Source organism: Orcinus orca, chromosome 6 (genome assembly GCF_937001465.1).
Source record: "Orcinus orca chromosome 6, mOrcOrc1.1, whole genome shotgun sequence".
Taxonomy (NCBI): Eukaryota; Metazoa; Chordata; class Mammalia; order Artiodactyla; family Delphinidae; genus Orcinus; species Orcinus orca.
In genome coordinates, this window is record NC_064564.1 from 46077346 (window position 1) to 46094230 (window position 16885).

The 16885-nt window shown below is 37.8% G+C and overlaps 1 protein-coding gene across 2 annotated transcripts in view; it reads left to right on the plus strand.

Annotated features, from left to right (window-relative positions):
• Positions 1-16885, plus strand: part of PLAA (phospholipase A2 activating protein) — a 37452-nt gene that overhangs the window by 9243 nt on the left and 11324 nt on the right. For both annotated transcript variants that reach the window (XM_004275058.4, XM_049711756.1), the window contains exons 3-9: positions 4671-4771; positions 4859-4979; positions 7228-7395; positions 8081-8216; positions 10290-10459; positions 14042-14199; positions 14881-15100. In XM_004275058.4, coding sequence (XP_004275106.1) covers positions 4671-4771; positions 4859-4979; positions 7228-7395; positions 8081-8216; positions 10290-10459; positions 14042-14199; positions 14881-15100 — 1074 coding nt within the window. The remainder of the gene's footprint in view (positions 1-4670; positions 4772-4858; positions 4980-7227; positions 7396-8080; positions 8217-10289; positions 10460-14041; positions 14200-14880; positions 15101-16885) is intronic.

A 16885-nucleotide genomic window follows, 5' to 3' on the forward strand; every position in this document is an offset into this window, starting at 1 on the left:
TTCATCCATTCTTTTTTTTTTTTTTTTTTTCCGGTACGCGGACCTCTCACTGTTGTGGCCTCTCCCGTGGCGGAGCACAGGCTCCGGACACGCAGGCTCAGCGGCCATGGCTCGTGGCCCAGCCGCTCCATGGCATGTGGGATCTTCCCAGACCGGGGCACGAACCCGTGTCCCCTGCATCGGCAGGCAGACTCTCAACCACTGCGCCACCAGGGAAGCCCTATCTTGATTTTTTTTAATGTGTTTCTCATAGAAACCTGTGCAGTAAAAATACTGCTTCACATTTTAGAGTATTTTTTCTGCCTGGTTTGTTTCTACTTTATCATAAGGTCATCTTTTGTTATTTTGTTAAGTTACTTGATGGTTTGAAGCCAAATGTCATTTCTTCCTTCCTTCCTCCCTCCCTCCCTCCCTCCCTCCCTTCCTCCCTTCTTTCCTTTCTTTCTTTTTTAAATTTAAAACATACCACATTAGTGAGTAGGAAATAAAGAAATTAATGATTGACATCTTTATGTCATGTCATTTTTCTGTTAGCTTTCTAGCCCAAATTTTATTTTCTAAATGGTAGAGTGGTACTGTTTTTTAGTCAGTGTATATATATAACACTTTCCAGTTACATTACAAGTTGCGGTTTTAGGTAATGGAGGAGGAAAGTGCCATCCCACACTTCGGGGCAAGTGCCAGGGCCCAAAAAGAGAGCTACCACAGTTTGCCTCTGGTCACTAGTTATTCAGCTTGCTCTCTCCTCTGCAGGCAAAATATACCCACTTCTCTCTGAATGTCAGACAAGCCAAAAGTCCCATCCAGTTGCAGCATCAAGTTCAAAATTAAGAATTTCTGGATGATACATAGTATTCTAAATATCAGGGAAATGATGCTCAGGTGTTTCTACATCAGGTCCAGACATAGTTCCTCTTAAATTTGGAGATCCGTGGACCAAAAAACACAAGTTATCTGTCACCCATTCACTCAGTATACAACTGTGGAATATTGAGGGTAGTCAGAGGAAGCACTCCCATTCAGAAAAGGGAGCAATGCAAGACAGCAGTTTCTAATCTGTAGTCATCTGAAATTCAGATGGGTGGCTGTTTCAAGGACCCCCTACTCTGAGAGTGATAGGTTTTTGTGATCAGTTCCCTCTGGTCTCCAAAAGGGGTTTCCCAATCCATTGTTCTTCATGGCTCTCCTTTAACCCTCTGGGATTCTTTTCTGTTATTCTCCTTGGTCACATTGACCCTCCTTGGGGACTACCAGCTTTTTCAACTTGCTTTCTGCTTGTGGGAGCCAGGTGCACAAGGGTCGTGTTAAGTCTTGAACAGTCACAGACATTTTTAGTTATTGGCAGCATAACTCTCTGAAAAACTTATGTTTTTTACCTGTTTGATTTCCAGTCAGATCTCTTTGTCAGTAGTCATACCTCAGCTGTAGTCTAGATTTGCTGTATTACTCCCCATCTCTCCTTCTTTCTTTCCCTGTGTGCCTCTTCAGATTTAGCTACTGAAACCTTGTGCCTTTCAGACGTTAGTTGGAAAGCTGAACCTTTAGGTTCTTTTCCCTGAGCTCTTTTCCCAGGTGAAAGCATTTATTTTCAGGGCAACAACCTTAATTTTCTTTGCTTTGAAAATGCTTTAAATCCATTTGGAAGTTTTGGCACTGTACAGGATGGATGGCCATGTTTTTGATTTGTTCCTGTTGCATGGCTGGGTTTCAGTTGTCCTTTGCTGCTGAAAGGACTTCTCGGGTTTACATTTTTCATTTGGGCTTGAGAAGCAATTGGCTCTTCCAACTCTGCAAATCCCTAAGTTTGGACTCTTCGTTTCTGGCTGGGAACCAGCCAGTTCTTGATCTCATTCCATTCTTTTAGTACCTAGCCAAATGTGGCCAGTAGTAAGCGACACCCATCACTGAAGTCCTGTTTTCCAACCTCTTTCTTTAGACTACAAGTTTGTCATGTCCTGAGTTATTGCCGGTAACAGCTTTATCAAATGTTCCTTACTACATGATAAGGAGCACCAGCCTTCTATTCTGTGGTAATAGTCTCCTCATAACCTGCCTGTTAAACCACTGCCATATATTTCAGCTTTTTGCTTCAGCAGTGCCTCACTTTTGCTGCTAATTCTGAATCGGTCAGGTAGGCTAGGTGACCTTGTGGTAACAGACAACTCCAGAATCACAGTGGCTTAATGCAGTAAGTTTGCTTTGCTTCTTATAGATCCAGTGCAGCAGGGGGCTCTACTCCTTGTGGGATCCGGATGACAGTAGCTTCACTGCAGCATGTGCTTTCACAGAGATTGGAGTAGTGGGGAGGGAGCATGGCTTCATTGTGCACCTATCCTTAAAGCTTCCGCCTGAAAGTAACATTATTTCTGCTCACTTTTCAATGCCAGAACAAGTCATGTAGCATACCTAAAGCCAAAGGAACTGGGGAGTTCAGTCTTACCATTTGCTTAGAAGGTGAAGAGCAGAAAATATTTGATGAATATAACTAATGGCTACCACACACGTTAAAATATTTATATGTTCCATGTATTTCCTGGAAACTTCCTCTTGTAACCTTCTAGCCTTTTGTTGGATTGGTACTACCTGGGCTAATGTCATCCCGGATTTCCCTATTTCCTAGATCCCGTGTTTTGTCATTCTTAACTTACTCTTTCATTTTAGTGTAATACAGCTGTTGCAGCTTCCTAAGAAAGCTGTGACATGGGGGTTAAATATATTGTATTTGCATATTGGAAAATAGCTTTATTCTAGTCTTATTGAATATTTGATTTTTTGGCTAGACGTAGAATCCTGTGTTAAAACCATTTAACCTCAGAATTTTGAAGGCATTGCTCCATTGTCTTTAATGTATAACGTTATTTAGAAGTTTGTCCCGTAGAAAAGATGGGGAATCAAAATAGCATCACTTTTCTGGTCCCCTCCCAAACTTTTGGAGTCTTCTCTATTTCTAATGTTATAAAATTTCACAATGCATGTCTATCTCTGTTTCTCAAAGTGCCTTTCATTGGGCACTTCTGTGGGTTCATTCAATCTAGATATCATGACCTTCATTTTTAGGAATCTTTCTTGTACTATTTCTGTGTTCTTTGCCTCATCTTTCTCCTCCCCCTCCACAATTATCTCTTTCTGGAATCCCTGTTAGATGTTGGACATTTTGAAATTACTTTCTAACTTTCTTAATTATCCTTTCCTATTTTTCATATATTTGCCTTTTGGGTCTAATTCTCAGGAGACTTTTCTCCCCCTAGTTTTTTTTTATTATTTTTTCAGTTTGGTTCTTCTATTTTTAGCATTTAGTTTTCTCGTTCTCTCATTAGTTCTTTTTTTATATAATATCTGTTTGCAAATAATACTGTATTGAAGATTTTTCTTCTGCTTCCTGAAATTGGATTTGTTTCTTATGGGTCCCCCAAACCCCTTCCCCCTTATTTTTCTGTTTCTTTGTTTTGGTTTTTCTCTTTCATGTAGGTGGAGCTTGATGTTTGGTGGGCTTCGTTAGAGGGTGATCTGATGGTCTGACTTTTTAGATGGAAACCCTCTCGAATGTCTGCATCTGGAGTTCTTTAACATTATTCAGTCCTCTAGAAAAGAGTCCTCCTGCCTCTTACTTAGGTGGAGTGGGATGTATGCCTGGCTGCGGATACTGTGGGAGCAGGGACACTGTAGGTACCACATTTCAGGATGGAGACTTTCTACTTATTCCCCTTGTGTTTCTTAGGGTTCCTTATTCCAGCCCTTTATTATGCCTGGTGACCAGAGTCTAGAAACTCTGCTTCAGTTCCTCCAGAGAATAAACCTCCAGTCTCCTTCCTGCAGTGGATAAGGATGTACTTTCCTGACACTGTAGGCTGAGAGGAGAGGTCTAGTGTTTCACTCTGTTGTGTGCAGCCTTTGAATCACTGTTCTCATTTTTCAGGTCCTCTGCTTAGCCCCATCCTCTATGGAACCTAGTGGCTGGATACTTAGTCTCAGTTTTGTGGGGCCAGTTACTCTGCTTCTAATCGCTTTCTGTGTAACCTCCTCCATTTTGCTAAGTCAGTTATGTTGTTTTCTGTTTTCTTTGTCCTTGTAGATTAATACCATTTATAGCATTACTGTGGATAATCTGCCATTTTTAATCAGAACTCTGTCTTTTTTGTTTCCATGTTTTTAGATAATTTTTCATACTTACAATTTTTAGCTTGTACAGTGTTACATCAAGATCATAAGGCATTTAATTAACCATTTCACTACTGTTGAGTAATGAAATGAGTCAGCTTGACTCTAGTTTTTTCTGTCATGTTAACTAAAGTGACCCTAAATAACTATATAAATAGCGTTTGAAAATCATTTGCATTATTTTCCTGTGTAGTTTCTTAGAACTGGAAGGGATTGTGCAGCCCACTTAATCCTGCTCCCTCATTTTACAGTCTAGGAATCTGATGTTAAGTAATATCCCTGAGGTCAGACAGCTCCTAAGTGGTATAGCTAGGACTTGGACGCACTCAGTCTGGCACCAGAGTCTGTGCTCTTGACCGCTGCACTCTTCTGCATTTCCATTGAGTTGAGCCTTAATTAGCTAATACTGTCACTTCATAAAGTGTTTTTAAAATTGTAGTGTTTTAGTAACTAGCAAGGTTGAGCATTTTTCTCTATGAAAATGTGTTAATTAATGCCTTTTTCCCCTTTAGTTTGTAGTCTTTCATCTGGAAAATTTGGGACATTACTTAGTGGCTCATGGGACACTACTGCTAAAGTCTGGCTGAATGACAAATGCATGATGACCTTACAGGTACAGTAGTTCTATGTGAATATTCGAGAAAATAATTAAAGATGATGATTCTGTGGCAATTTAACTTAATACCCATTTTTCTCACAGGGTCATACAGCTGCAGTATGGGCAGTAAAGATATTACCTGAGCAGGGCTTAATGTTAACTGGATCAGCAGACAAGACTATTAAACTTTGGAAGGCTGGAAGGTGCGAGAGGACTTTTTCTGGTAAGATCAGAGTAGACAGCTTTTGTAATCTTTTTGCTTCCTATTTGCACAGGTGATTTTTTTCAAAAATTTAGAAGTTTTAAAGTGGTATTTGAGCCATTTAACTTGGGTGAATGTAAATTTTCTGACAGTTAATATGTAATATCTTTTTTTTTTTGAATTATTTATTTATTTTTGGCTGTGTTGGGTCTTCGTTGCGGTGCGCAGGCTTCTAATTGAGGTGGCTTCTCTTGTCGCGGAGCACAGGCTCTAGGTGCGCGGGCTTCAGTAGTTGTGGCTCACGGGCTCTAGAGCGCAGGCTCAGTCGTTGTGGTGCACGGGCTTAGTTGTTCCGCGGCATGTGGAGTCTTCCCGGACCAGGGCTCGAACCCGTGTCCCCTGCATTGGCAGGCGGATTCTTAACCACTGCGCCACCAGGGAAGCCCGGTAATATCTTTTTAAAATAGGTACTGAGACCTCTCATAAAACAACCAGATATGGACTAATAAATAGCTACAATATGGGTATATGCTTCTGTGTATTTTATATATGTAATTTTTGGTACTCAGTTATGTTTTGGTTGTCATTTGAACAAGTTCAGCCTGAAACTTCCAAGCGTAAGTCTTATTGAGGGTGGGTCAGTAGTGTTATCTTCATATATGAGGAAAACATCAGTTGTGCTTTTATTAATATTGAAGTACATTGTTTAATAATAACAACTTTCAGGCTTTGTTTATGTTGTGGTTTCAGGTGGGTAGTCTTTTAAAACCTCAGCTATTAAATAACTCCTAAAACGAGGCATCTGCTGTCTAATATTAGAACTGATGATTTATTTGTGGGGCACTTAACATTTTTGGTATGATTTTGCTTGTTTGTTTGTTTTTCCTTTTATTTATTCCTTAAAAGTTGATCATCCTGGATAATACTTCAAGAAGTCCCTTTGTGCAGATAAAACTATCTGTAGGTGGAAAGTAGACAATGAGTTGTAACTAAACATCCCTTTGTTTCTGCTTCCATACATACAACATATGTGTTAAGTTTTTATTAATCTGCTATAGATAATCTGAATCAGCATAGGAAATACTGAGCATGGGAAAGGTTTTGACTTCTGGTCTCCTTTATTAGGTCACAAACTTCTGAGAATGTTTTTGTCTTTTAAAAAAAATTGTAGTGGCATCTACAATGCCTCAATTAATATTGAAAAAAATGGAATCTTATCAAGTTTTTAAAAACATTTAATATCCTTTGATGAGAGGAATAAATACACACACACATGTGTGTGTGTATATATATATATATATACAATCAACATAACACAAGAAGTTTTCATTCCATAAATTCTTGCCCTTTTAAAAAATCAATAGTCATTAATTTTTATTTTATCATTTTAATGCCTGCATTTATATAAATTATGAAATATTTCCCTTGGTAAAGCAACAATGTTTGGCTTTATATTTATGTTTTGGTTGAATCGAAAGAGGCAGGAATAGGAGGCAGGAAACTTGAATTCTTGCTTTAGCTCTGCCACTGATTGTGTGGTTTTAGATAAATTAATCTCTCTCAATGTGTTTCACATTTTAATAAAGTTTACTTTTCTATGATATTTTATTTCAAACTCTTAAATAATTGAAATCTTTTTTGTAATCTTAGTTTTTCTTTTCTTGGTGCTTTATAAATATTAATCTCAGTATTATGTGGTGAGAAATTTAGGGGATATTTACTCTTCGTTATATATCTGTTTATATTTTAATATTGTGTATGTTATGAATTACTCTTGTTATTGGGGAAGAGAAGTTGACATGAATTGTCAAGTAAAAATTGGAGGACTTCGCTGGTGGTCCGGTGGTTAAGACTCCGAGCTTCCACTTCAGGGGGCACGTGTTTGATCCCTGGTCGGGAACGAAGATCCCAAATGCTGTGAAGCCAATCAATCAATCAATCAATAAAGGATTTCCTTTAAAAAAAATTGTGGGGATCAGAAACTTATTTCTGGAGGGGTTTAAGAAATTTTTAAGAAATAATTTAGAGAAGATATGGTAAATATAGAACTTCCCAAGACTGGTGATAAAAAATACTGCCAAGCCTACAGTACAAATTTTGGCTATCAGGTTTTTCTACTGGAAAAAAAAAAAGTATTTCTCTAACTTGAAAATCAGTTTTTAATATTCACTGGTATGTGTTTTATAATGTTAATAAAATACATAGAGCCATCAACCAAATGATCCATTTTTATTGATTTATCATGTTCTTTTTTTTTTTTTTCATACAGGGCATGAAGACTGTGTAAGAGGCTTGGCAATTTTGAGTGAAACAGAATTTCTCTCCTGTGCAAATGATGCTAGTATTAGAAGGTGGCAAATCACTGGCGAGTGTCTTGAAGTATTTTATGGTCATACAAATTATATTTATAGCATATCTGTCTTTCCAAATTGTAAAGGTAAGACTGTCTTATACTACATATTTTAAATTTTGTATTGAGCATTGTTCTATTCCATCTTGAGGTGGGGGGCAGAGGGCTAATGATTTAAATCAATTTACTAACTGTAACTTGAGTAATTTAGTAACTTTATTTCATAAGTATCTTTTTCCTAAAGGAGGAAACTGTATGATCATCTTTATATTAATTCAGACTTGATGGTGTGTTGTAAAAAGTTCTTGGGCGGGTTCCCTGGTGGCGCAGTGGTTGAGAGTCCGCCTGCCGATGCAGGGGACACGGGTTCGTGCCCTGGTCCGGGAAGATCCCACATGCCACAGAGCGGCTTGGCCCGTGAGCCACGGCCGCTGAGCCTGCGCATCCGGAGCCTGTGCTCCGCAACGGGAGAGGCCACAGCAGTGAGAGGCCCACGTACCGCAAAAAAAAAAAAAAAAAAGTTCTTGGGCATCTGAGGAAAGACTTCTTATAATTTATTGGTATAAAGTATAGTGTGTAAGATGTTAAATATATAAAAATGTGATTCTTTGAAGTTGTATATTGTATAAGTGACAAATACATAAAATTTAAAGCTATAATTTATAAATACTTGGGGTTTAAAAATCAGTATGCCTATTTAGAAAGGTGGTATATATAAATGTACTTAATTTTATATATTCAAACTAATTTTTCCTGTATTCATTAATTTTAGATTTTGTGACAACAGCAGAAGACAGATCTCTGAGAATCTGGAAACATGGGGAATGTGCTCAAACAATCCGACTTCCAGCTCAGTCTATATGGTGCTGCTGTGTGCTAGACAATGGTGACATTGTGGTTGGTGCGAGGTACTCATATTCTAGTCAATCAATCAATAATATGTGTCTAGGCCTTAGGTAGGTGTTAGAGTGCACAGAGATAAGCCATAGGAATTTCAGGTGAACTGGGGAGACCACAGGCACATTTGTGTTACTAAACAAAACAGTAGTAGGTATAACAGGTTTTGCACTAATGATACATGATATATTATAATAGTATTGCACTGTAAGTTCTGCAGTCGAAACATGAAATTAGAGAAGTTAGAGATTGGTGTGGGCAAACTTTCTGGAGAAGAAGAAATTTGAATTGGGTTTTGAAAGATAATGAAGGAAAATGGTGGAGGAACAATGCTGGGGAACAGTGGGTGACAGGGGAAGATGGTAGCGTGGGGCTTAATTATGGAGAACCTGGAATGCCCAGCATTTGTTAGATTCAGTGCTTGGGGTTAAAGGGTTGTAGCTCTTGAGCAAGAAGTGCTGTGATTAAAGCAGAACTTATGAATTATTAAATACGTAGGTTAGATTTAACTAGTGGTGACAATGGGCAGGAAACCAAGTTGGTAAGCAATTGCAGTAGTAGGTGTGAAGTTGTGAAATATTGACCCTGCAGTGCTAATGGATAAAAGACTGGAAAATGAGATAATGCGGAGGGAAAATGATCAGAAGGGGGCGTGTCAGAAAAGGATAGAGTTTCAAACTTTGGATGATTAGAAGTCCACATTAATAAAAATGGACAAGAGTGAGAGTTGGTTTGGTGAAGAAGGTGATAACTTCCTGGGATCCGAGTGGTGATAAGCCACACTCATGCAGATTGGTCATGGGCATTTGGACTGGGTCCTAGTGTAGCAACTGAGACTGAAGATCAAGATTGGCACAGAGCTTCCAGAGTCAAGCAATAGGGCATCTTTCTCTGAGGGAAGAAACATAGAAGGGGAGGAACAGAACTAAAGACTGAACTTGTGATACACTGTGGGTAGAAAAAGAAGCCAGTAGCCTAAACAAAAAGCAATCCAGATGTTGAAATTCAGAGATGGAAAAGAGATTTTGGAGGGAGATTGTGATCAGTGTCAATAAGTACATGAAGGGGTTAAGGAATGGAAAGTTAGGAAAGCTTTTGGATTTGCTTTGAAAGATGTTAGCAGTGACTTTTTTGACATCACATTTTCATAGAAAATGATAGAAAAAGGTAAATGAGAGGAGACAGATAGAAAGAGATTTTTGAAGAAATGGATGAGGGAAAGGATTATAGACTACTGTGGCACTGAAGGCAAGAGGAAAAAGGGCGACAGCCATAAGGGATACAGTGTCTAATAAAGCGGATGTATTTTACTCCTTGGCTGGGCCAGAGGTTGATTTGTTGGTTTAGTTATTTTCACCCTAAAGTCATTTAAAGTTGAAGAAAAATAAAGGGGTAACACTGCTGTTAGTAGAAGGTTAAGTAAGAAAGTTTTTCTGCAGAGTTGAGTAGGATTAGTACAGTTGAAAGTGGCTAACTTGTCTCCCCTACCCCAAAATTTCACAAAGAGAAATTATGGAAATGAAGTCATTTTTCTGAGAATAGAGGCTGGGACTGTCATCTATTCCAGAGGTGAAGCTGTTTTTTTCTTGATTCGGGTTACATTGCTAGTTAATGGCATAGTAAGGACAGGCTCCATGCGTTTCTAATGAACGGATATCAAGCATCTAGTATTTTCTAAGCCCTGTCCTGGGTATTTGAGCCCTTTATAAGTTAAACAGTTTACTACCCTTCTTTATACCATAATACCTATGTGTGTAATGTTCATTTTAGAAGTGTATGCTATGTCTGTAGATTTTTATGAGGGTAAATATTTAATTTGGAATTGAAAATTGTGTTAAATATATATTTCTTTGTTCTTTCCGAGTAACTTTTTCCTTAAATAGTCTTTTTCCACCCTTTCCATTGCTTTAGAAAGTAATAGAGGGTAGTGTGCTGAAATCGGCATAGTTCTACACTCAGCAATAAATACATAGTAACATTTCTCGTATTCACAAATACAGATTATTTTTGCTTTGGATCATTGAAGTGTGATAATGTTAACCTACTGTGGCAGTGACTTAAAATCACTTTCTGTTTCCTTATAGTGATGGTATTATTAGAGTGTTTACAGAATCAGAGGATCGGACAGCAAGTGCTGAAGAAATCAAGGCTTTTGAAAGAGAACTCTCTCAGGCAACCATTGATTCCAAAACTGGTGATTTAGGGGACATTAATGCTGAGCAGCTTCCTGGGAGGGAACATCTGAATGAACCTGGTAAATATTTCAATGTATCTAGTAGTAAAAAATGCTGCCTTGTTTGCCTTTTGGAATAATGAGTGACAAGAAAAAAAGATTGTTTTGTTAAGTCATTCAGTATTATTCTCATTGCCAGGTACTGATCTTTGAGACTTTTTATTATGCATAACCACAGTGAAAAATCATGTTCTTTTTGCCTCTGCCTCACAGTTTTAAAGACTTCGAGCTAAGTTCCCATAAACAGGAATCTTTTTCTTTAAATAAATCACCTAATACTTAGCTCATATATAGTAGGTGTTCGGAAATCACTCATTTAATACCTTTTGGTTGATTGGTTTCTCTGAGAGGTTGTAGAGACTAAAAATAAAAATGAGTTTAAATAAAGCAATGTCTGCTTAATGCATTAGGGATCATTTGATTTTAAAATCAGAGGACAGTAGTTGTCTCAAATGAAATCTTAGGTTGGATATGTCCATGATCCCTTGGTCCGTGGACCCCTGGGGATTCTGAGATCCTTTCAGGATATCCATGTGGTCAAAGCTAGTTTTATAATACTAAGATGTTATTTGCCTTTTACACTGTGTTATCATCTACATTTATGGTATAAAAGCGGTGGTGGGTAAAACTGCTGGCTCCTTAGGACGTAGCTGGAGGCAGTGGCACCAAACTATTCAGGTAGTCATGGTGTTCTTCACTGGTATGCAGTCGTCATTAAAAAAGAAAAAAATGCCATCTGCCCTTAGGAGTGTCCCTGATGAAGCATTAAAAATTAATTTTGTTACATTTTGGCCCTTTAGTATGTGTCTTTTTTAACATTCTGGATGACAAAATGTAAAGTACACATACAGTTTACCGAAGTACCATGTGCCTCAGGGGTAAGTACTTCTGCAGTCATTTGAGTTGCAGGCTGAACTCTCCCTTTTTTCAGGGAATTCCATTTTTATTTCAAAGAACAACTATGGTTATTCAGGCTTAGGTATTTGGCAGATATTTTTTTGAAAATGAACAAAGCGAGAATGTCACTTTAAGGAAAACAACTGACAGCATTCGTTGCCAAAGATAAAATTCAGACTTCCAAATGAAAATTGAATTTTGGAAAACTTGTGATATTAGTGGTAATATTAACAAATGCAGTTTTTTTATATTGAATAATAAAATGTGTAATCATATGGAAGATCTGCATAGCTCAGTGAATCAGTATTTTCCAAATGACCAGTTCATGGTCTTACAAAATCATACATGGGTAAAAGAACTGTTCAGAGTATAAGATCAATGGATTTTAGTATAATAGAGCATGAAAAGTTCATTGATACAGTTTCAGATTCTAAATTTGTAACCTTTAGGATCTACTACTTGTAGAATATCCACATTTTTCTGAAAAGGCTATTAAACTAGTCCTCTGTTTCTCAACTGTATTATCCGTGTGATGCTGGATTTTCTTTGTATACATCAACCAAGCAACAGATTGCAACAGGTTAAATGCAGGGGCAGGTATGATAATCCAGCTGTCTTCTATTAAGAGAGACAGTAAAGAGATTTACAAAAATGTACAACAATGCCAGACTTCTCACTAAATTTTTAAAACTATACTTATTTTTCATTGAAGTATTACTTATTCAATATGTAATGGATCTATTACTGTTTTCCATGAAGTAAATATACTTTTTGCTCTTCTCATTTTTAATTTCAAATTCAGTAAATCAACTGATATAACCTACATAAAAAAAAGCTGTTTGGGCTTCTGAATAACATTTCTGACTGTAAAGAAATATTGAAACCAAAAGTTTGAACACCACTGTATTATTTCATGTTTTTAATATTCTTACAGTTCTTTGCAAAAATGTAATCTTTTTGTCTATATATACACAGTCAATAAATATTTACTAGGTACCTACTGTCTGCTCTGCATTGGTCTAAGCTCTGGGGAATACAGATAACAAAAGGGACAGAAATCTCTGTTCTCACAAATTTATGTTGTACAGGAGGAGACAGATAATTAAAAAGTTAATAAGTAAATATACAAGTATGTCAGATAAGTACTATGGGAAAAGTAAAGCAGGCATTGAGTTTTAATAAAAAATAAAACAGGAGTTTGAAATTCAGTGGTCAGGAAATGTATAATACTTAGGATAGCACTGGTTGCTGTAACAGATAAATCCTAAAATGTCAGTGGCTTAACACAAGAGAAGGTTATTTGTTGCACATTTGAAGTTCAGTTGACAGCAGGGTATGCTGGAACATGTTCGTAGAATAATTTTACTCCTCTAGGTCATTGAGGGACCCATGCTGAAATCACCATCTTCATCATGTGCTTGCAGGGTCCCCCTGAATTATAGATATTCAGCCACTAGACAGCATAAGAGGGGAGGGTAGAAGATGATGAACTAGGCCTAGAACTGGCATTTATCACACCTACCCAGATTCCACTGACCATTACTCAGTGTGTAATCTAGGGACTACAAAATGTAAGGGGGCGGAATAAGGTAGTCTTCGACTAGACAGCTACAGCTCTACCCATTGGAATAGGAGCAGGAATCTCTGGAGGACAGCTAGCAGTCTGTGCCACTGAAGGCCTTGCTGAGAATGTGGCTTTCAGGTAAAGTCCTTAAGGAGACAAGGGGGCAAATCTTGCTAACATCTGTGTGGAGAATGTCGTAGGCAGAATAAACAGCCAGTGTTATAGACTCTAGGGGGCTCCAGGGCCTATAGTAGGAGGCCATTGAATCAGTGCAACGGAGAAATAATGGTGGCTTGTACCAACAGGTAGCAATGGAGATGGTGAGAAGAGGTAGTCTTTTAGCTATATTTTAAAGATAGAGCTGATGGAATTTGCTGAAGGATTAGAATTGAGAGAAAGGAATCACACTCTTCTATTCTTTTTGGCCTGATCAGCTAGAAGAATGGAGAATCATTTACTGAAATGAAGTATTGTCAGAAGATACTCGTTAATAAAATTTGTTTTATTTTCGATCAGCCAGCTGCTTTTTAGTAGAATCACGTTTTTAACCATCCTTTACTTAATAGAGTTTTTTTTAAAAATTAATTAATTATTTATTTTTGGCTGCATCGGGTCTTCATTGCTGAGCACGGGCTTTCTCTAGTTGCAGCGAGAGGGGGCTACTCTTCATTGCGGTGCGTGGGCTTCTCACTTCTCATTGCGGTGGCTTCTCTTGTTGCGGAGCACGGGCTTTAGGCGTGCGGGCTTCAGTAGTTGTAGCACGTGGGCTCAGTAGTTGTGGCTCGCGGGCTTTAGAGTGCAGGCTCAGTAGTTGTGGCACACGGGCTTAGTTGCTCCGCAGCATGTGGGATCTTCCCGGACCAGGGCTCGAACCCGTGTCCCCTGCATCAGTAGGCGGGCGGATTCTTAACCACTGCACCACCAGGGAAGTCGCAGTAGGGTTTCTTTTAAACTGTTATTTTGTTTTTGGCCAGTTTCCAGTAGAATTACATTTTAAAATATTTTGTTTCATAAAATTTTCTATTAAACCAAAATACATATTTTCTTTTATATATAAACTTTAATGTTAAAACTTTTCGATCTAATGTTTGTAAAATTTACTCTGCCATTCTCTCTTTGATTCTTAAAATTTTTATTTTAAGGTACTAGAGAAGGACAGACTCGCCTAATCAGAGATGGGGAGAAAGTCGAAGCCTATCAGTGGAGTGTTAGTGAAGGGAGGTGGATAAAAATTGGTGATGTTGTTGGCTCATCTGGTGCTAATCAGCAAACATCTGGAAAAGTTTTATATGAAGGGAAAGTATGTCGACTTCTTTCTAATTGCTATTATCTTAAAGCATTAGACAAATTAAAAGTTTTTGTTTCCCTTTCCCCATGCTAATAAAATTTTCTTTGGTGTTTTGACATTTAAAAATAGATTTCAATGGGGAGATTCTTAGTCTTGAAGTAGTTTTTTTTTTTTTTTTGATATCTTTGCATGTAGAGAGAGCTGCATTTGTGATGGACACTGCCATTATTTGCCTTTAGGTAGTTACATAGATAAGCTGTTCCCAACCATTTTGGATTAGGCGCTTCTGTGTCACCTTTCATCTAATGCTTTGTGCCTAGTTATATTTAACTTGACAGGCCATGAGGGACCCTGCAGGGCTGTGCTTATAATGCCAGCATGTTTTCATGAGTAGGGTAAGGTAACAGCTAATACTTTTGGCCTTGAGATCAATTAATTGGAAACCATCCTTTGGTCTTACAATTAATATGTAGTAATAATCCATCCCCCACATCTACCTGCCAGTGAACTACTATTCTTGCACCACATGCATATGGTTGCTATTAAACATTATTTGCCAAGTGGAAGATTTTAAAATTGTGCTTTGGAGAAAGTTTAGCACTATAATTATTAACATAAATCTGTGTTATGTATGTCATTAATTTATGTGAACAGATAGTAATCACTTATCTCCTTTTTATATTCCTATTAAAGGAGTTTGATTATGTTTTCTCAATTGATGTCAACGAAGGTGGACCATCATATAAACTGCCATATAACATCACTGACGATCCCTGGTTAACTGCATACAACTTCTTGCAGAAGAATGATTTGAATCCTATGTTTTTGGATCAGGTGGCTAAATTTATTATTGATAACACAAAAGGTCAAATGTTGGGACTTGGGAATCCCAGTTTTTCAGATCCGTTTACAGGTAAGTTAGGGTTTGTATTAAGTCTTATATACTTCCACCAATGTTGATTATTTTTTTTTCTTTATTTGTTGTGTTTAAACACCTATTATGATTAGCTGTTTAAATAAAAACCAAGATTTACAGCAGGTTTTTGCCGCAGATATATATTTTTGAGGCTCAAATTATATAGTAATTTTGTATTTATGGAAACAGTTGTAAATCATTCTCTTTCAAAAATACAGCCACACTGTAAACTAAATAAAATTAAACTGAAACTAATTCAGTCATTTGAAATGAAAAGAAACCTGTAAGTTCCTTCATGTTATTGCTTCTTTTTAAAATATATATTTTGGTGAAATTTAGTAAATAGAAATTCTGTTTTCACATGAGGCGAAACTAGTTAGTTATGCATCAAATCTAGAACTGAACTATGGGTAGTTTTAGTTTACATGTTATTTGTATTCCACATGTTCATTTTTTTTTTTTTTTTTTTTTGCGGTACGCGGGCCTCCAGCTGTTGTGGCCTCTCCCGTTGCGGAGCACAGGCTCCGGACGCGCAGGCTCAGCGGCCATGGCTCACGGGCCCAGCCGCTCCGCGGCATGTGGGATCCTCCCGGACTGGGGCACGAACCCGCGTCCCCTGCATCGGCAGGCGGACTCTCAACCACTGCGCCACCAGGGAAGCCCTCCTCATGTTCATTTTAAGTCAGTTGTTTATAACATAGTATACAGCGTCTAAAATGTTATTAATGGGATTAGGTTCTCATGCCAGTAGTATTATAATCCCAGTAGTATTAGTTTGAGTCTGGGATCCTTGGAAATGGAGTTTAATTCTAGAAGTATTAGCCTGAGCTCTGGGCCCTGGGAACTGAGGCCATGATATGGGATAGATATAGAGCTGGCCCTATATCTATCTTTTCTTAGATATAAGGCTAGTTCTAAATAAAAATTTGAAATTGACACTTTATTGTTAATGGGTTCCTATTATTTCTGACTCTATCTTTCATGTGCTAGTGCTCTTCCTCGTATTGCAAGGATCCCATATCCTCTTCTTGTCTCAGGTCTTTTTTTTTCTTCTTCCCTCACAGGTGCTTCATGCTCCTAAATTATCTCCTCTCCTTCTAGTTCAAAATTCCATTGTTTGTTCACATAATAAAGTTAATCTCACCTGCATGTTGACTTAAACAGATTATCAGACTGATTCACTATGAACTATAAATGATAGGACCCTCCCAGCAGATGCACTTGACAGAATAAGAAAAAAAAAATGTTTATTACCTGTATATTTCTGTTGGTTGGAATATCAGTCTACAGTACAAAAGAGTACTGTATTTCATAAGCTATCTTGTGGGATGGAGGACCGAAAAGCAGCTGGCTCTGTCTGGAAATCTAACAACAATTTGGCTTTTTTGCTCCTCTGAAACTCTGTCAGCATCCTTAGATATATCTTTTTGTAGACACCTCTGATTATTTCCTTAGAGATACTAACAAAACGTACTCACACACACCACACATTTGTAATTGTATAAATGGGAAGCCTGTTTCCTTTGAACCACTCATCCCCTTTGTGATTTTCTCCAGTAGGTTGTAAGCTTCAGTGGATACAAGCAATCTTGTTCCCTGCTAGATCTCAGCACTGAATGCACTGTTTGACACATGAATTAATGAACCCAGGGGTTCTCTAAAAGATTCACAGTTGGTGCCTGTGGTTTGATAGCAACAACAGCAGCAGGAATTCTAGTGAATTCGTATAGGAACAAGAACTGATTGTATGTGTATATTATTTAGGTCAGAGACCAACTGCAA